This window comes from Gallus gallus, chromosome 13 (genome assembly GCF_016699485.2).
Source record: "Gallus gallus isolate bGalGal1 chromosome 13, bGalGal1.mat.broiler.GRCg7b, whole genome shotgun sequence".
Classification (NCBI taxonomy): Eukaryota; Metazoa; Chordata; class Aves; order Galliformes; family Phasianidae; genus Gallus; species Gallus gallus.
This window is the reverse complement of record NC_052544.1, coordinates 2,098,297-2,118,816: the sequence shown is the minus strand read 5'-3', so window position 1 is coordinate 2,118,816 and position 20,520 is coordinate 2,098,297. Positions and strand designations below refer to the sequence as shown.

Below are 20,520 nucleotides of genomic sequence, written 5' to 3'. Positions count from 1 at the left end.
AGTGGTGATGGTACGTGCCTTGCCTGTAAGAATACTTATCTCCAAAACTGACGTGAATGAATAGAAACTGCTTCCTTTGGCAAGTGCATGGGCATATGGTCGTTGTTACCGGAGTGTCCAGCCTGGGATCCTACATGGTTCTGTTCTGCAGAACTCCACTGCTGGCACAGCACTTTGTGGAGCAGTCCTGGTGGCTTCACGCAGCATTTCGCAGTGCTGGAGGCTGCACACGTGTGTCCTGCTGTAGTGCTGCTGCCTGCCGGTGGTCACGGAGGGCATGCAGGCTGCAGGGAGGAGCATGGAAGCCACAGAGGTAATGGTCTGTTCGTGGAGCAGTCAGTGCACATGGTGGCTTTTATTCCATGGACTCTTGGCCACTTGTGTTTCTGGTTCTTGAAATACGCTTTTTCCTTCCTTTACTCTTCCTCTGCTGTTTTAGGGGTCTTTGTTTGCTTCTGTTGTTTCTGTAAAAGAATAAGTGCACGCTGCAGCTTTATACAGAAAGGGATGCTTGAATTGATGAAATTATGTAATGAGCAGAAATAGGAACTCAGCATCTTATTTTTACAGTACTCTGTTGTGCACTCAAGTGTTAGAAACCGTGTCAGTTCTTTAGGACGTCTTAACTGCTGAAGTAGTTAATTTCCCTTTTATAAACAAATCTTTTCATGTGTAATTTCTCTGTTCTGAGGCAGTCTTCTGTTACAGTAACTTCAGATCTCAGATTACCACCTGCTCCTCTGATCAAGCTGAGATCAGAGGTCACTGAGATGAAGCAGAACGTATTTCAGTTGTTCTGCAAGGCCTGTAAGGGGCTGGCTGACCTGCCCAGCACAGTGCGTGCTGCCATGGGCCACGTGCTGCTCGTGTCTTTTCATAACTCAGAACCCGCTCATAACTTTGAAGATCACTTCAGCATAAAGTGTTGTTTCCTTGCCTGCAATACTCTGCATACTGATACTTGAAATGGGTGATTATCTGTATGTTCTACATGTGAAGCTGCTGGACAACTTGATCTTCCTCCTTTACCTTTGGAAAAACGGTGGCCTTTTATTGTTCAAGCTGAAGTGATCCTGTCAGCCTGAGATCGGTGCTTTGGTGGTTCAGCAGCCGGAAAACATCTGCATCCAATTTCCTTGCAGGTTCTCGTGTCCACTACTGTTATTTCACGGAGCAACATGGGGAGCTGTCTGCCTACATCTGTAACTTCCATATCTCTCCTGCAGATAACCCTTCGTGCCGTGGTGTGTTGTAAACGGTTTTGCTGAGAAACTTATGACTTCTTCCATGGCAGAGTAGGTTGCTGCAAAACAAATGGCTGCACTGTGAATAACACCCGAAGGAGAGGAAAAATCTGCACGTCTTGCTCTGAAAAGTGGGGCTTTCAGAGGGGAAACTTTATTTGAGACTTTCGTTTCAAAGCTGCGCAGTCTTCAAAAGTCTCTTATTGCTGCAAACTGAGGGTGTGCTTTTTCAGCTTCTGAACTGCTTCATGGCTTCATTGTAGGTGGATTTACTTAAAACACATTGAATTTAATCAAACTTTGTGGGTTTCTTTTTTAAGTGAAAGTGAAACTGAATAGAAAATGAACGTCGTCTTTCTTTTTTGAGACTTTTCTGTAAATAGTGGAAGAAAAATGAGTTGTTCTATGAAATTAAGGAATTTAGGAGAAATGTGTATGCACGTAGTAAAGGAACGGAGTGATAGAAGGAATAGGAAGATGGGAATAGGAAGAAACACTTCCAGCCCTGGGCTGTCCCACAGGAGGTGGTCATTTAAGATGGCCGGTGTGATCAAACTGTGAGAACCTGGGGACCAAACTTGGTCAGAAACAAAACTAATTTATGTGGAACCAGAACTCAATGTGTGCTATTGGGAGTAATCGGTTTTCCATGAAAAAGAAAGACTTTCCGTAGTGTTTGAGAAATCAGCCTTGTGGCCTTACTTGGGCCTTCATTTGGCAGCTGTGTATCCGTAGGATTCAAATTCCTTGCTTTTGTTGTCTGCCTTTACAGAAAACTCTTGTGCAACTTTCAGATACAGTGTTTTATCATTGTCCACGTTTGTCTGGAAATCTATTAACGGCTTGGCTTTAAACTTATTTCAGGATAGCTTCATGTGATGTATTTTCAAATCTCGCTATGTCCAAATTTCTGACCACAGATCTTAAAAATGTATATCTGAAAGCCTGTCTGTTCCTGGTGTAGCTGAAATTACGTGAAGAACAATGAGCGTAATGCTTTCAGCTGAGCTAAATCGTATCTGGATCTTTAGATGGCTTTGTTCAGCCGCACTCATCTTGTTGCTGTGACTCAGTTGATGGCACCCATGCTTGAAAGCCAGCAGACCTCGGCCGCTGAGCACTTCTCTCTGTTGGATACTGACGTGAAATCTTTCCTAAGCAATCAGTGCACAAACCTGACCACGTGGGAGTTAAAGTTCTTCAGTCTGATTTTTAGCCTTCTCCCCCCTCCTTAATTTGTAGTCTACTTCTGATCTGAAAGAATGGGGATGTTTATGAGTAGAGCACAACAGCTGTAGTAAGATGAGTGATGTGATGGAATAGTGATTTATGTCACAGAGGTTGAACTCTGGATGAATAACTCAGATAAGTTTCCCAATCTACAGCACTCGGATTGCTGACACCAGCTGCTAAGGGCAGAATCTGTCACCAGCACACAAGTGTCCCAGTGTTCTCCTTTGTGCTTTTCCATAAGATTGTCCTCGTTTCTTTGTCTCATTGTCCTCCCCATCTTCCTGTTTTTATTTTTCTCCTGCTTGCTTCTTTCTTCTTGCAGGGGTTTGCAGCAGCATGCTATGGTTGTGCAGCTCTGTGTGATCGAAGCACGGTGTCTAATCAGGCTCTGCAGCCCAATTCCATGCTAGGCTGGGCTGTTGGGTTTTGTTCTCTGATAATCTCTGCAAAGCAGTGGACAATGAGCTGCCAATTGAAAATTGTGACAAGAGGATTAGCAAGCATCTGTTCAAAGAGAAAGGGTTATTTTGGAAAGCAGAGAACTTTCCTGATATAGCGAAATCCTGCTTGTAGAGTCCTTTACCAGCAGGATGCACCATGCCTGGCCACAGGGCTGCCTGCTGCCTCGCTGCGACGGTCTGCTTTGTAAAGCTCTCCAACACCTGACTTGATGAAGAAACTGTTAAGTTTGGTTTCACACCATTCTGTGAGTGCATGAAAGAAAGAGAAGGAAATTTTACATAGAAATGGAGTAAGGACTGTGAAACTGTTTGAAGAGTACCAACTGTATGTAAGATAAAATGTGATACCAGATGGATATGACTGTTCTCTCGTTTGAATGACTCTTGATTTTTATATCAGTCCTGAAATGCTGTTGAGTAGTGCTCACGTGTTCAGCCTGTCCTGCGTGCCTGCTCAGCACTTGCCTCTGCCGTCCCCTGTTCTTGTCTCACCGTTTCCCTCTGCAGCTCTCTGCAGTGCTTTTTTGTCTTCTGCCTCAGATACTTCAAAACTTCTTTTCATCCCACATTTCTCAATCTCAGTCTTAACCAAATACTGCATGGTTAAACTTGCTAGGAAGTTACTCCAAAATATGTGGGTTTTAAACCCACAGGTGAAATACAAGTTTAAAGGTACCAACGACAAAATATACAGAAAATTGTGTAAAGCAGATATTTTCAAGGGTGGAAGTCTGGCTAGGTTTTGTGTGCTCTGTTTCTCTCGTATTCATTATTTTTCTCCATAGAAGTGTAATTTTGTAACAGTGCTACTTTTGTATGTAATATGAGAAGGAAATGGGAAGTGCTTTACAGCTTAATGAAAACAAAGTGGAAAAGCTTTATGCAGTGCTGGAACAGGGCTCTGAATTGAGCAGGCAGCTGGGGTAGAGGCACATGCGTAACCTTGACCTTTTTTCTTGTTTCCAGTACAAGAGAAATTGCCTTCTGCACAATTGGACTCTTCAAGGAAAAGTCCTTGCTTTCGTTTTACCCTTTCCATTCCTCCCTAAACGTGCCTGTTCTTAGGAGCTGGTTTTGTTTGGAGCTGCATGATTTCTGCCTGTTTCTTCTTCAAGCCATAAGTAACTGAGGAGCAGTGCAAAAGCAAAATGTGTCTGCAGAGATTTGGAAGGATTTTACTGCATCGGGGTGTGAGAACAACAAGTCCCTTGTGGAATGTTTCCATGTGTGTCAAATTGCTTTATATTTTGTGTATATATCCCGAGGCTGGAGAAGCATGGGAGAGAAGTATTGCAGCTTATTCCTGCTCTGCATGAAAAAAAATATTCTGAAATACAGCCATTAGTCTACAAAGTGTACCATTACGAACTCAGAATAAACGCAGTTAAATCGGGCATTTAAGCAGTAGGTTAGGATGTCTGTGTTAGGACATAGGGTGGAGAAGCACCTCTCCCGAGTGCTGGCTTAGGATCTTTAACTGCCACGTGTGGTCATGGTATCAGAAGTGCCAGGAGCGAACCAAAGCAGCTGTACACCAGTAGGAGCCACAGCTGCCACTGCCTGCGGGGCTGCATGGGGCCTGGTGCCATCTACTGACTCCCAGGGTCTCTTTCTGCAGGTTTCCCTTGGGCTCCCAGCCCAGAACTAAGCCTGACCTTGTTTAGCTTGAGGTCTGAAGGTACGGGCTGATGTCACAGCTGCAATATAACAGAAAAGATTCACTTCCTATGTGCTGCTATCTGTATAACTGCAATTTGAGCAAGAGGTCTTATTTACTTCCTGAAAAATTTGAAACTTGTTTTTCTTGTTCACATCTATCTTCACATCGGTAATTTGATTTTTAACTGCATAAAGATTGAAATATTGTGGTTGGTCTTGTTTACCAGATCTTACAGCAGAAACTTGTTACCCAAACTTCAATTACTTTTAACTTCCTTTCGTCCTATTCTGTGGTGGTATAGGTTTCATTTTCAATTGTGTGTTATATGCCAAAGTCATCTCTGATTCTGTGCACTGAAGGTTTTTTTATGGTCTTCTCACAGAGTGTAGTGCAACACTGCAGGTTAGAAACAAAACCATAAAACGGAGATCAGGGCTTATATGCTAGTAAGCTTTAGATGCTTTCAGACATCCCAAACTTCTGAAATTCACTTGTCTTCAGTATGAAAGTAGTTTGTTTATTTATTTTTGTTTGCTTTTTGTAGAAGAGTGGTAGTATGTACAGGAAATACTGCTGTGTTTTTATCTGAAACAATATTTGTAGGTTCTGGGTACATCTTGTATCTGTTTTATTATATAATGAAAGCCTTATAAGATTGAGATCTTTAATGTTTTAGATCAACATGATGCATAAGTTTAAAACTGCATCTGTTTAAAGGGATTTATGACTAAAACTGCTTGTTTTTCTACAGAATTGTCTGGTGTTTCTCAGCTTGAAGAAGATCTGCAGTCATTATTGATCCTCTTTCTTGGCGTTACCATTTTCGAAGTGAAGTTTGCCTAGCTTTCTAGTGCGAGCTTTCTTTTCAGCCATCTTAAACCAAACCAAACAAACAAACAAAGATTTTGATCCGTAAAGTAGACAAGCTATAGTTCTACAATGTCCAAGTCATTCCAGCAGTCATCTCTGAGTAGGGATTCACAAGGTCATGGGCGTGAGCTCTCTGCAGGAATAGGCCTTCTTGCTGCTGCTACCCAGTCTTTAAATATGCCAGCATCTCTTGGAAGGATGAACCAGGGTACTGCACGCCTTGCTAGCTTAATGAATCTTGGAATGAGTTCTTCATTGAACCAACAAGGATCTCATAGTGCACTGTCTTCTGGTAGTACCTCTTCCCATAATTTGCAGTCTATATTTAACATTGGAAGTAGAGGTCCGCTCCCTTTGTCTTCTCAGCACCGTGGAGATGCAGACCAGGCCACTAATATTTTGGCCAGCTTTGGTCTGTCTGCTAGAGACTTAGATGAACTGAGTCGCTATCCCGAGGACAAGATTACTCCTGAAAACTTGCCTCAGATCCTTCTACAACTTAAAAGGAGGAGAGCTGAAGAAGGTTATGGTAGAGATGGCAGATCATCCACACGGGAACCACCGTACAGAGTACCTAGGGATGATTGGGAAGAAAAAAGGCATTTTAGAAGAGATAGCTTTGATGATCGTGGTCCTAGTCTCAACCCGGTAGTTGACTATGACCATGGAAGTCGTTCTCAAGAATCTGGTTATTATGACAGAATGGATTATGAAGATGACAGATTGAGAGATGGAGAAAGGTGTAGGGATGAATCTTTCTATGGTGAGACTTCGCATAACTATCATAAATTTGACAGTGAGTATGACAGAATGGGTCGTGGCCCTGGTCCCGAGAGATCTCTCTTTGAGAAAAAGAGAGGTGCTCCTCCAAATAGCAATATTGAAGACTTCCATGGATTCTTACCGAAGGGTTATCCCCATCTGTGCTCTATATGTGATATGCCAGTTCATTCTAATAAGGTGAGTTATGCACCAGATACTTCTATTTTCCTTTACGTTGTAGTATCTGTTCTGTTTTTACCTATTTCTTTAATTATTTCTGTAGCCTGGTTGCTTTTGAAATGATCTGAAAGTTGGTTTGAGAGTGAGAAAGGCACTTGGTTTATTTACAAGTAATTGTTAACAAACGTTGTAAACCAGGGCTTTACATTAATGTATTTTGTTTGCCCAGATTGCTTAACTTCCAGTCAAACAGCTATCATCTACTGGGATATCTTATTTATATTTTACATCTACATGTTCTCTTAACCACAAACATCTGGCATTTAAGCAGTTTTTTGGTGGGTTTTTGGTTGGTTTGGGTTTTTTTGCAGTGTATCTACTGTGCCCTTCAGGAAGCTAGTTTCAGCTCTCCTCCACATCTATCTTGATTGCCGATTTATATGTAGTTAAGATGCATTCTTGCACAGTTCTGCTTTTTCCCTGTCCAAAGGGAAAGAGTTAATGTAGAGCCCTGGAACCTATTTGCAAAAGTTTAAATATAAATAAGTAAAAATAAATCACGTTTTAGATTAGCTCATTCTTGCCTTTTTAATTTCACTTTTAACACTCGATCTCATACTATGGCTGAAATTTGTCGTCATTTTTCTCCTTTTTCACAACTTTCTTAGACACTTCAAACTCACTTTTTATTGTCCCATGTTGCATCTATCCCTGTAGACTCTCCGAGCAATCAGCCTGCTGCTGCAGTGTCTGCTCTGTGTTCCTAGTAGTGTTCTTTACTTGGCTGGCAGGTAGAGTGGGTCTTCGGGTACGTTCAGTTATGCTGAGGCTTCCCTCTTAGTTTGTCGACGAGTGGTTCAGCTCTCTGCAGCAGTAGCACTTTACTCAAAATGGCCTGTTTATTCAGACGGTATTTTCAGAGCCTTCTCACTTTCAGCTTTTCCAATTTGACTCATCTTGCTGATTTTCAGGATACTAGGCAATTTAATTGGCTGATTGGCAAATACAGTGCCCCTCTTGTCACAATTAGTGGCTTATTAGCCTTCAATTGAAAATGCAGTACATGGCATGACTGTGAAATTGGTACCATGTGGAATTACTGTTACTAACCATTTCTTTACAGTTACCTCTCAAAACGTGCTGCTTCTATACATCCCATCTTGTTGAAACGTGAGTTGTCCTGTCCCCACCAGGAGCTGATCAAGACACTTTAGAGCATGTGCCGTACTACTCCAATTGATCTGACACTTTACAAACTTGTTTTGCTTTAATTACTTTATTTAAATTAATCACAGCAGTCTGGGTTTCTTGTCTCCATACTTTCAAGACATTCATTTTTGTAAAAGGTTTAAATATGAACAATTGAAATGCCACACTCAGTTTTGTATAAAGGACTTCATGTGGTTAGATTGAGAACATAAACTTCTGAGGCCCTTGAAGATGGCAGCCAGTACTCCTGTAAGTAGGGTTCTTTTTAGCGTTTATTCTTCATTTGCTTTGGTATAAAGGTCTGTTTAATTAAAGGCTGTCCAACCTGAAGTATCTTTCCCAGTACAAGAAATACCAAATTCTTTTGACAGCATAACTTAAGTGACTGACTCCTCCTACGACACACAAACCCATCTTTTTTAGTAACACGTTTGGCTTAAGCTGCTGAGAACACCACAAAATATTTGAGATTGGATCTTCTGTTTCTTATGACCCGAGTTTGGGTTTTGTTTCTGTTCCAGAAATCATGTTATGGCAAGAATTCTTCTCTTTCTCTCCTTTTTTCCTCCACTTTACATATCTAACAGTTACAGAGTTTCCTATTCTGTATCTCCCACAAAATTAAATCAAGTGGAACTTAACATTTGAAGAAATTTGATTTGAACCAAAATGTATGGAAAGCAGAAAGGGAATGCTTTTCCTAGCTAGGACAATATAAACTCATTATTATATTATCAAAATCTCACTATCCCAACCCCAAATAAAAACACTACAGAATGTAAAACAAGAAAAAGTATATGATAATGCAGTGTATCTGTTTTAGCCCAAGGAGACACACAGCTGCCCTTGGTAGAGTTCAGCCTGGCAGGCTGGTCCTCTTTTTTTCTCTTTTAGTGATGTTACCAATTGCTTCATTAATTTCTTTCATATAGACTCTGATCCAGCGTGTTTTGGCTAATTAAAAAGTAAGTTCAGCACAGCTTTTCAGTCCATCTTGATCCCTTTGTCAAGGAATGAGGTGTTGAATGCATAGCGACTGTTTTCCCTGCAAACAAAGAGCCTGGTGCAGTATGAGCAGATGAGTTTGGAGGTTAAACGCTTGAAACTGTGATATATCTCAAAGGGAGAACATGGCTGTGTCCCTAATAAAGCAGTATCTAAAATTAGGTGCTTAAGTTTGGCCTTCTTTTCTAGAGAACAGCATGTCCTCTTGCTTGCATCAGTTGAAGGAAAAGTAATCTCCATTTTAATAAACTTGATTGAGAATTTCTTTAGCTTAACACGAATGCCCAGAATTAATTAGTGCCTGTAAATATCTAGGGCCCTGCTACCTCAGACAAGTGGCACCTCAGAGTGGGTATAGGAAGGGAGTAAAGCAATGTGTAGATTAAGGACTGTACTTAATAAAAACTTAATAACATGGACGAGCCGTTGTTGTTCTGGAGACTTTCCCTGGGGGGAGAATATCCCAGTTTATACATCACATCTCTCCCCTGCTTATTTTCTTCTTTGCCAGTTTAAAAAAGCGTTTGAAGTATGAGAATCAGATCCCCCAAACTTTGGCTCTCGTTTGCAGATAACTTCAATTTCAGTTCATAATAATCTCCAAGTGCTTGTCAAGGCAGCTCCAAAGGTGTGCTATACTTGCAGAGTCAGCCACTGAGGCTTCACATGTAGTGCAGTTGAATTTAGGGGCTGTTAGTGTTAGAAGGGCTGCTTTGAGTATTGTAGCACTAAAACTTGTTACTGGCTTTAAAACTGAAGAATATTTGCTTTAAAGTACTGAGTGTTTCACAGATAGAGGACTTGCCTGTGGGGCTTTGGGGCTTCTGTTTGCATCCTAATTGCAAGCATATTTGCTAATTCTTAGTTGCAGAGCCTACGTCTTGTGCAGCTAACAAGAAAAAGTGCTCATTTTACACCTTGATTTTAAAAATAAAAAATCCATCCTGCTCCATGTTCTCTTCTGTGTATCATGGAGTGTAATACCACAGCATAGCTTAATGCCGGTACTTCATGGGAGACGTGAGATGCAGTTTGTTCTCCTTTGTGGGAAGCACAAGGTGGGCACTCACGGCACGCAGACTGGAAGCCCCGGCAGTGCCCCACTGCAGGGAGGAGGGCTGTAGTATGGAAGTGACAAAAGCAGGAAAGGGCAGGGCCTGGGAAATCCTTTACCTCAAATAAAACATGTATAAAACAGTCTGCCAGTGCAGTATATGTGTTTGCATCCGAAAATACAGCTGATGGAAACCCATCAGTTGTTAAACTGCCCCCCAGAAGGTGTAATTGCTCTCCCCCGCGTTGCTCCCTGTGGACGTAAAGCTGTCCTGCCCCATCCACCTGCTGCTGGTCTCTGGCTTGCTGAACAGCAGCTGAGTGGAAGTACCACCAGGGGTGTTACACAGCCATTTGTGTAGCAGTGACACTTAAGTTCTGTCACTGTGAATCCAGCTCATGCTAGGGCTGGTAAATGTAAGAACACCGGGATACGATGGTCAGGCTCTGTACCTAACTGAGGAGTCCCTGTGCCTTCTCTGCTCTTGACATAAAAAAAAAAAACAAACCAGGGAGGTGAACTCCTTTCATAACCAGTATAAGATGCAGGGAAGTAGAAGGCCTCGTTCCTTTCTCGTGTTAAGGCCAGAACCAGAGATGCTGGAAGGCCTCTAGCCAGTATAAAAACACCAGTAAGAGGAGAAGAGCTCAGGTAGCCTGGAGGGTACAGCTACTGCACTTGGCCGAGATGCTGGCCCTTCTCTAGTAGCTCCAGTAATTGCATGCTGTGTTACCCTTTGTGCTGCTGACCTCTTCCAACTCTTGCTCTATGGGATGGATATTTGCACTAAGAACTTCACTGTGATACTAAGGTGATTTGATGTAGTTCTATTATTCCTCCTTTGTACCATCTTGATTAGATCCCGTTTTTCTTGACTATTCCCCTCAAATGCTCATAAATTTTTATATTTCACGTGCGTATTTGTAGTTTGTCCTAGCTATGCACTTTTGTTTCTTTTAGTCTTTCCTTTCTGAATTCCTTGCAGTTTCTTGGCTCCTTCTTGGCTTTGAAAACTTGAGTCTGCAGTCCACATTCATCTTTGATAATCTGAGGAATGAAGCAGAGAGAGTAGAGGAAATTCTAAAATTATTTAAAAAAAATTAAAATTGAAAAATTAAAAATCTCAGCACCTACTTCTGAAGGTTGGAACGTCAGCGATACACGTCAGTTATTGCAGTTAGCCCTGCAAGCTTTGCATGTCGGGGGCAGGGTGTAGCCCAAAGATTGCAAGGCATCTTTCGTCTGATACCTTTCCACCCAAGTTAGGGGTTGAGAAGTAGGTCTAGTTTCAGTGTGCTTCAGAGCACTAAAACAGTATTTTGATATCTATACATTCATCTTAGATACTTCAGTTTAGAAAAGAAGATAGTATGCTGCCACAGTGCTATTTTGTTAGAAATAAAAGCCACGCACAGCAAGCTAACTTTCAGTTATTTACTTTGCTGCAGGAGTGGAATCACCATATCAATGGAGCGACTCATGGCCGACGCTGTCAGCTGCTGCTTGAAATGTATGAACTCGAAGTACAGTAAACATTCTTGTGGCATGAGGGCACGTATAAGTAACCAACTGTCAACTGTGATGCTCAGAGCAAGCTTAAAAAAACATGCTGTGTGTAGCAGGGAATAAAGATACGCTACTTTAAAGGGCATTTTCGGGACACAAAAGGAGTGCTGGTTTTTAATTTTTGAATCCTGCTGATGCCTTAAATGCCTACAAGGATGGGGACTGCATGTCCCTGGGCAGCCCATTGCAACACTAGACCTCCCTCCTATCAAGGAACGTCTTCTGCCCAGTCTGAGCCTCCCCTGATGCACTTTGAGGACATTTGCTTACATCCTATCATTTGCAAATCTGCTGCAACTTTTATTTTTATTTTTTACTAATCAGGCTTGTGCCAAGATTTTCTTTTTATTTGTATAATTGACTTATTCTATGCAAATTATAATATAAATCAGCAGCCATGTTACTTTGAACGTAGGAGTTTTCTCATAAAGACTAGCACTCCCTTTTGTAGTTAGATACTGCAGTTCATGTAACATGTAAAGGTATTGCAGCCTATATGGAAATAGGTATAAAAGTTACCACGCAGTGAGAGGAGATTGAATTTTTCTTACCTTTACTCTTTTTTTTTCTTTCTTTTTTTTTTTCCTTTTTTTTCTTTTTAAGATATCCAGAATGGAACCCTGACAGTGATTCAGGACATGGAATGTAAGTAATGAATGGTGGACAGTGGACATGCTATTCTGCTGTTTTAAGCAGTACAGTTCTAATCAAAGCTGTGTAGTTTGGGCTGCTATTTAATCTAAATGTTTTAAAGTAATTTTGAAAATTATTATTTGAAGCTGTTTTTTTTTTTAACATTTAATATGAAACAACATACCTTCTTCAAATGGGTTGCTCCCCATTTTGAGCAGGAGTAAAAGCAGCTCAGGTTGACTTGTGCTTGGATACTCACCAGGATTTGGATGGCTGGAGGAAAACGGCTTCACAGTTTTTGTCCTAAATTTCTTTTCCTTTTTCTAGGGGCGATCCCTTTATGTTGCAGCAGTCCACAAACCCTGCACCAGGAATTCTGGGACCCCCACCACCTCCATTCCACCTGGGAGGGCCTCCTGTTGGGCCAAGAGGTAATGCCGGTGGACACCAGACTGGATGCCCTTTTCTGAAAATCACCTCTCATGAATTACTGGACTTCAATCACTTGTGTTCCTGAAGCTTTTTATTATATCAAGATATTTCGCATAGCCACAGCAGTAGCACCAGCTTTTCCACATGTTATGCTTGGGGTTTTAGTTGCTTTTTTTTGGAAAACAAACAAAACCCTCTATTTCTACCAGACTTCAGTTCTTGATTTTTCTCGTTTTAATTTCTGATCAGTGTTCTAGAACAGCAGAGCAATGCTCTCTGAGGGGCGGAACTGAAATACTTTCACTTATTTTCCTTACCATAAATACTTTGTTTCCATGCTTTCACCTTTCTCCCCTCTCCTAACTACTGGGCACGTTATTATGGGTTCCTTTTTTCAGCTCTTGGATTAATCAGCCAACACATGCTTTGGGGTCATACATGTTTCCCTGTGTAGCAATCTGTTGCACGTCTTCTGTTTAGCTGCCTACATGTTGGTGGGTTTTTGTGAAACATGGAAGAATTCAATGTCTTCAGTCTTTTCTCCCTAAACTAATTTGAAATGGATTTGAGAAATAGATTTGGGAGCCTTATCTTCCCAGGAAGGCAGGATAAGAATCAGGTTCTCACCTAAAGTCGTTATTACTTACTTTATAAATAAATTGAGTGAGTAAAAAGCAAAAGTAGTTAATTTACCTGATCCCGACTGATAAAAAATCTGTCAGGCATTTTAAAGGAGTCTTTGAACGATGAATGTTTTAATAGTTAATGCCATTACAATATTATTGTAAACTTTTCAATACATCTCAAACTTGGTTTTTGAAATATACAAGATTAATGACCTTTTTAGGCTTAGTAATAATGATTTCTCAATTAGTAATACCACGTAAGTGGCTTTTTAAAACTTGATGTAATTCTGTTTTAGTATTACGAGTTCTCTCCAGAACTCGTGAAGAAGCTGTTAATAGCAGCCTTGTGAGTTGAACTAAGCTTGCTCATTTTGTTCTGATTTCTTGAAGGAGCTGGAAATGGCAACATGCAAGGACCGAGACACATGCAGAAGGGCAGAGTGGTTAGTATTAAATAAATTTAAAATCTTTGAAGGACATAAGTATTTGTATGCAGATATGCTTTTTCTTGAGTAAAATGTATTGGTTTTGGGGTTTTATTTTTTTAATGAATGGAGTTTCTTTAAGATAGTACAATACTGAGATTTATTTGTGCGGAAATATTGAGGCTTTGGAAAGAGATTGTTTCATTTTGCCACATGGTCTACAAAATGTTTGTTTCAAAAGTGTATAAACTCTGCATGTTCTCTTATGAAGAAGATATGAGACAATCTCCATTGTGTACAACTGGCACAGCAGGCATCTTCCTCTGAGAATCCTTGGAGATGCTGTGCATTTCCTGTGTGTCCAGTTTTGATTACTAATTAAGACTTGATAAAATAATAACAAAGGAAAAAACAGATCCTTGAAAAATTTATTTTAAGGTTAGTTGGTACATGTGCTGTGTATGATGTCTGTACTTTGACTTCAACAGGAAACAAGCAGAGTTGTTCACATCATGGATTTCCAGAGAGGGAAGAACTTGAGATATCAATTGCTTCAGCTTGTTGAACCATTTGGAATAATTACAAATCACTTGATTCTAAACAAAATCAATGAGGTAAGATTAGACCCTTTATTAGTGCTGTTGGAACTGCTTGGTTTCCTTGGTATGCTTACTGTCTGAGTTGAAATCCTGGTAAAAGGACGTGCTTGGCTACCAAGCCAGATTACACACATCACCAAGCTAATGTGTGACGGAAGAGTGACTAGAGTGTTTGTTTTTACAAATACTGTAGTACTGCATTTCATCTTAAATATCATTAAGAATCCTTCTAGCTGGTTATTTCTAGCTTTCTTGCAAATACAGTTTGCAAATTCAATTTGTGTTTTAATGTTCTCTGGAATCTTGGTCGTATTTTATACATTGTGTCATATTTTGAAGGGAGGAAAAAAGCCAGTGTATTTTCATAGAGGTGAAAAAGCACGAAAGGAGCGCAGGAAGCAACTGAAAGTTCTGAATCCAAATCTAAAATGTTGCGTTCATGCACGTGAAGTATGTGGAATTCATGCCAAGTTCTATGGGCCAGTTAATGGTGTAGCCAAAAGGCAGTTTTTGGTTTTGATGCAGACATTTTTATGAGAAGGCAACGGAGAGCTTGAAACCTTAAACAAAAACAGCAGTTTCTTGAAAGTGTGGTGCTTATCATTTGTATGTTTTCAGGCATTTATTGAAATGTCAACCACTGAAGACGCTCAGGCTGCAGTAGAGTACTATTCAACAACACCTGCACTGGTATTTGGTAAACCAGTCAGAGTCCACCTGTCGCAGAAATACAAAAGGATAAAGGTAAAATATTTCTGCTTATTTAATGCTATTTCAGTTTGAGGCAGTGATTGTTACCTGGCCACTGCTTTTAAATTGTTACTTTATGTACTTCTCAGCTGTATCAAATTAAGCAAGGGATATAATTTACTTACTTGCTTTAAGTGGTACGGTGTTAAGTGTACTTCTTATAGTGTCTATTTTAAACAATTCATTCACTCTTTAATTTTAGAAACCTGAAGGTAAACCTGACCAAAAAACAGAGGCACCAAAACCAGAACTTGGTCGTGTGATTCACCTCAGCAATTTACCTCATTCGGGGTACTCTGATAACGCCGTGCTCAAGCTGGCTGAACCATATGGAAAAATTAAGAACTACATACTCATGAGGATGAAGAGCCAGGTAACTGATCGCAGGAACTTAGTATGTGGGGGTTGGAAGCTGAGACACAACTGTGAAGAAATGTGGGCTGCTTCTGTAGCATAGATATGGAAATTGTGTAGGTGGTTTGCTATTTAACTTACTGTGTAAGTCACTGTAATGTGAGCTGCCTTAGAAAAAGGGGAAAAAAGAGACACAGTAAAAACAGGCGTTAGCTGTGATGTATAGTTTAGCACTGAGACTCTTTGTTATGTGTATCTCAAGGCATTTTGAACTTTTTTTAAGTTCACGTTCTTTAAGTAACATGTTTCTTTCACTTAAGTATTCATTCTTTAAGTAGAAGCAATTCTGTGGCTCTCAAAAAGAAGATGGTGTATTGCACGTGTACTAAAACACTTTATATGCATGTGTATGACTTCCACGTGTACACAAGAATTATAAATATTTAGCAGAGTTTAATTTTTTTTTTAACTTTCCCTGGTTGCTTTTGTTACCTCCAGTTAAATAGGAAATGACAGTATTTTTTCAGAGATGAATTCTTGAATCCCACAATGCCACACTCATGTTATGGAATCAGAAATGAGTAGAATCTATTGTATGACCCCTAAGATGTCCTCCCCAACCTCATTGCACTGGAAAAACAAAAGCACCTTGCTCTGTTTGATACAGAAGCAGCTATCTTCTATCTGCAGATGATGTGCTTTTACAAACTTGTTCAGCAAACGTAGTTTGTCATAGGTTTGTTTCATGGAGGAACACCTCACAAAGCAGGACTTCTTTTTCCTAGGCCACTGTCTGCTGCCTTTGTTTCAGACTTCTCTTAAAACAACATAACTTCCTCAGTACCACAAAACTCCCAGACCCTTCAGCACCAAGTAAATGAGAGAAGTGCTTTTTTAGTTGATTTGTAATTCACTTTAAGGTGACTTTTTTTTCCAGATTGCTTAAATATCTGATATTTAATTTGTAAACTTTCTAGAGGACAGATATTACTGAATTCAAAAGCAAGGTTATGTAGGACACCTCAGCAAATTCTAAAATGTGTGGCCAGTTTGGAGGGCCTGGATAGAGCCAAGTCTCACAATTTGTTTTCAGCATTTGCTTTGCCAGTGGAAGCATTGTGTATTTTGTAATTTGTGATGTGTACTTTAATCTTTTCAGGCTTTCATTGAAATGGAGACCAGAGAAGATGCTCTAGCCATGGTTGAACATTGTGCCAACAAAGCTCTTTGGTTCCAAGGCAGATGTGTGAAAGTGGATCTATCTGAAAAATACAAGAAATTGGTGTTGAGGGTAAGTTGCATTTTTAGCTGCAAACTGTTTTCTAATCATAGGTGAAGGTGTAAAGTGAAGTAGAGGACACCTCTGGTTTCTTGAGAATTCAGCACAACTTCGAAAATTCATTATAGAATTTTCTGGCTGCTTAAATGATACATGGCACAAGTGTGGTGTTCTGAGGTGTAGCACAGAACGAAGGGTTCTCCTTTCAGAGAGAAAAAATGAAAAATCAAATTTTCAAGTAATCTGTGTAGCTCTTAATTAAACATTCTGGTTAAACACTCTCTTACGTGGTTCCTTTTTTCTCATCCTTCTCTGCAGATGATCTGTGATTTTCAAATCACAAGTTAGGTGGCAGAACTATGTGTATTATAAGGCTTTGTCAAGCTGTCTAATTAACAGCATATTTAAATAAGGGCTCTTTCTTGTGGAGTATGAAGTCTTACTATTGCGTATGATTGTGCACCAAAAATGAATGTTGTGACAAATTCAAACACTTAGCCAGTGCATCAACTTGTGCATTATTAACATGGAAGATAAGTGGAATTTCCTATTCAGTAACTCCTAAATAAGCAAAGTGATGTGAGTCTTCAGCTTCCTGCGTAGCCCGCTCCTAATGGTAGTGAAGAGGTTAGATTGGCTGACTTGTACTGTTGCTTGCAACATGCTGGATCAGCTCATAAACAAGAGATGCTGTACATAATTTTCTCTAGCAGACTACCCTATTTTTGTGCTGAATAATAGGGTTTTGGTGAAGACAGATGGGGTTTCTAGAGCAGTGAGGTACTGTAACAAATTAGCAGTTAATTGATTGGTTGCTATCTGGGCATTGTAGAAGAGTAGTTTGGGATTAATTTAATTGGCAATGCTTGCCTAGATTTACTCAGATCAGGCAGAACAATGTTTCAACATTTCTATTAATAATACTTTGCTGTGACTTAAGACTTTTCTTCTTTTAATTTTAGATTCCAAACAAAGGAGTTGAACTTCTGAAAAAGGATAAAACTAGGTAACTACCTATTATTAAAACATAATGTTGTTTAAGAGAAAATATAAAAATACCTTACCCAAAGCATAGAAATTATACAAAAGAAGTGTGGCAAGCTCTGAGATCACCATGTTGTTTGTGCGCTAAGGCTAACTGTTTTTAATGTGGTACCTATCCTTTTCCTTTAATGAAAGAGACTTCACAGCCTCCCCAGGCTGCTCAGGAAACCTGCTGCAGTCCTTAATTATCCTTGCATTCCTGCAATTTAAACCCATGAGCAGTTGTCCTGTCTTGTAAGGACAGATCCTCCTTGCAGCAGCCTCTTGCATGCTTGAAGAATGGTATTCTGTTTCCCTCAAGCTTCCATTTTCTGAACTAAACAAACACAGTTCTGAAGCGTGTCTAGAAGAGCTCAGCCTGCTATTTTCTTAGTCATTTTTGGATGCACTTCAGATTCACAAGCAAGTGTTCTTTCTTTACAGAAAGAGAACATATTCTCCAGACAGTAAAGACTCTCCAAGTGATAAGAAGTCTAAGACTGATGCTACTCAGAAGCCTGAAAGTGGCACTGTAGAAGATAAAGCAAAAGAGGAGAAGCAAGATGATACTGCTGAGCCATCGGGCACTAAAAGCAGCGAGCAGGCAGACCAAGATGAGCCTAGTTTACTCCTTGAATCTGAAGATGAGCTCCTAGTGGATGAGGAGGAAGCAGCAGCACTGCTGGAAAGTGGCAGCTCAGCAGGAGATGATGCAGATGTTGCCAATTTAACTGATGTGACTACTGAAGAAAAAAAGGACCCAGCTGATGATGTGACCGTAAAAACCGAGGGAAATGTTGTGGCCAATCCAGCAACAAAGAAAAAACTTAAAAAGGTAATCATATTGCAAGCTACTTGAGTCTAGAAAACTCTTTAAGTTGAATAGTATACCACAGCATTCTATTTCAGATCTTTTTCTGTGGGTCTGTAAAATGTGTGCATGTCACACCTGTTTGAAGAGAAATGGGTGTTAAAGCTTCTACGAAGAAAGAAGATCCCATTGGATGCAACTTGCAAATGAAATCAGTTATAAATCAGTGTTTCTATTTTGACAGAAGCCACTAACCTGTGCATTTCCACCCATATTATTTCCTGGGGTTTTTCTTACCAGACTTTACTCCTTTCTTCACTAATGTTGAGCAGCCACGGGAGCTATTTATCCCTAACAAGCCTGTCTGTAGTTACTCTTTTGAGCACTGAACAGACCAATGACATCTGGCTGGGGGGATCATAAAAGACTTGAGGCTGTTTTAGACTTGAACAAAATTGTATGAGTGTCTGCTAATTATGCTAGCTGCAAAGGCAGACAAGTCCATTTGGGTTAGCCAAGGCTGCTTCCAATTGAGAAAGGAAAAAAAAAATAGTTTTAAGGTCTTAGAAGTCATGTACTTCTTGCTGTGAACTTAGTTTTTCTCATTAGATGATCACGTGCTCTCATAGTTGTTTCTCCTACCAGATGTTTTTTTTCTTTTTTTTTTTTTAATCATACTTGGTTATGTAGAGTAGGATGCAAAATGGAAAAGGGCATATTCCCTGCTTTTAAATGAATTCAGTGTGCATTGTTTTCAGTCCTGGGCAGTTCTGTCAGGAAGGTAGTTGTGCAGTGTTGGGGTTAATATTGGCAATGTGAATGGCAGTGACTATTTCTTGTCACATGCCTATATGTCAGGATAAGGCACATGAAAACCCAAACTTGTTTCCTTGAAGAACTAAACTCCTAGAGCACAGGTACAAAGCTGATGCTGCGTCTCTCACTGTTATTCATGATTGCTGTTAATTATGTGGAACACTGATGTCTCCCTGTCAGTCTCACTGTCTGTTGGTGAAGCTGGTTTGTAAGAGACCTCCACAGGCTTTTTGTTTGTTTTCAATGGGGAAGCTCCAAGCTTTCCACTGATTGAAAGAGGGCTCTTATTTTCTTTTTACGAACTTCCATACTATTAGTGGGTATATAATTATTCTGGTAAGATTCTACCTTTCATGTAGGCTTGAATTTGAGGACCTTATATGACTGTTACAAGTAAAAACTGCATTCCAAAATGACATCCATTTAATTAAAAAAACTTCACATTAGAGGGACTTTCAAAATAACAGATTTAAAAAAAAATGAAATTATCAAGACAAAGGTCACATATTGATGTGATAAAACAGTGGACACTCACGATGCTAAAATGTTCATTCCAAACTGAACACTTGACTCTGGAGCAGTGGAATACTTCTTTTAAAACAACCTGTTACACTTCTGCATGTCTGAGTAACGTTTTGAACAAGTGAACTTCTTAAGGTGGTTGGAGGGAAGCCATTAAGAATAAGGTGACTTAAGGAAAACGTTTTCTCAACAGCGATACGTGGGTGGCTTTCCACGGAGCATGGAAGGCTTTGTCACTCTAGATGAGGTTGGTGATGAAGAAGACTCAGATCATCAGAAACTTCGGAAGTCGGGTTTGGCAGTAAAACCTGCTGGCAAAAATGATGATAGTTTGGCAGAAATCAAAGTAGACAAGATTGAGGAGCCAGAGCAGGAAAATGAAACGTTAGAAAATGGTACCAAGACTGAAGATAATCTGAAGGCTGAAGCTGTTGAAGCTTCCGACACCACAGCAGCACAAGATCCTGAGAAAAATGCCCATGAAAATATAGACACCCAGGATGAACAGGAAACAAAGAGTGTCCAAGAGAAAGCTCTTATTCCAGATGAATTTAGGATTGGGCCATACCAGCCAAATGTTCCTGTTGGTAAGGCTGTTTTCATTTCTTTTCAGATCTGTCTCTATGCATTGCAGTAGCATTTCTCATTTCATTTGGCTTTTATTTCTGGCAGCGTGTTGCCTCTGAGCCTTTCATTTTAGGGCTCTCCATTCTTCTCTTCTTCACTCCTCCCCTACCTCTAGTATTCTCTTTTTTTTTTTTTCCCCCCTCATTTTCATACAGTTTTCCATAACACTTTCCTTAGGCAGAAATTAAATTGGAAGAGGTATGTTTTAGCAACACTAATTCAATTAATAGCACAAATCACAGTAGTGATATTAGCCTAGATTCATACTAACTGCTCAAAACGCACAAATCGGTCTCAACGCTATTAGTTCTTTTGAAGGAATCAATAAAATGGACCCTTAAACTGAAAGGTTGATTTAAAAAAAAGTCTGCACATATTT

General features: G+C 40.0%; 1 protein-coding gene across 20 annotated transcripts in view; it reads left to right on the top strand.

Moving 5' to 3' along the window:
- Positions 1 to 20,520, top strand: part of MATR3 (matrin 3) — a 28,601-nt gene that overhangs the window by 4,654 nt on the left and 3,427 nt on the right. For 12 of the 20 annotated variants that reach the window (NM_204147.2, NM_001396810.1, XM_046900254.1 and 9 more), the window contains 12 exons: positions 5,350 to 6,428; positions 11,127 to 11,188; positions 11,848 to 11,889; positions 12,205 to 12,308; positions 13,326 to 13,378; positions 13,849 to 13,974; positions 14,578 to 14,703; positions 14,912 to 15,082; positions 16,223 to 16,354; positions 17,305 to 17,348; positions 17,810 to 18,200; positions 19,708 to 20,101. In NM_204147.2, the coding sequence (NP_989478.2) occupies positions 5,538 to 6,428; positions 11,127 to 11,188; positions 11,848 to 11,889; positions 12,205 to 12,308; positions 13,326 to 13,378; positions 13,849 to 13,974; positions 14,578 to 14,703; positions 14,912 to 15,082; positions 16,223 to 16,354; positions 17,305 to 17,348; positions 17,810 to 18,200; positions 19,708 to 20,101 (2,536 nt within the window). In that variant the 5' untranslated portion in view covers positions 5,350 to 5,537. The remainder of the gene's footprint in view (positions 1 to 5,349; positions 6,429 to 11,126; positions 11,189 to 11,847; positions 11,890 to 12,204; positions 12,309 to 13,325; positions 13,379 to 13,848; positions 13,975 to 14,577; positions 14,704 to 14,911; positions 15,083 to 16,222; positions 16,355 to 17,304; positions 17,349 to 17,809; positions 18,201 to 19,707; positions 20,102 to 20,520) is intronic. The other 8 variants (XM_046900267.1, XM_046900262.1, XM_046900266.1 and 5 more) reach the window with 1 other exon arrangement.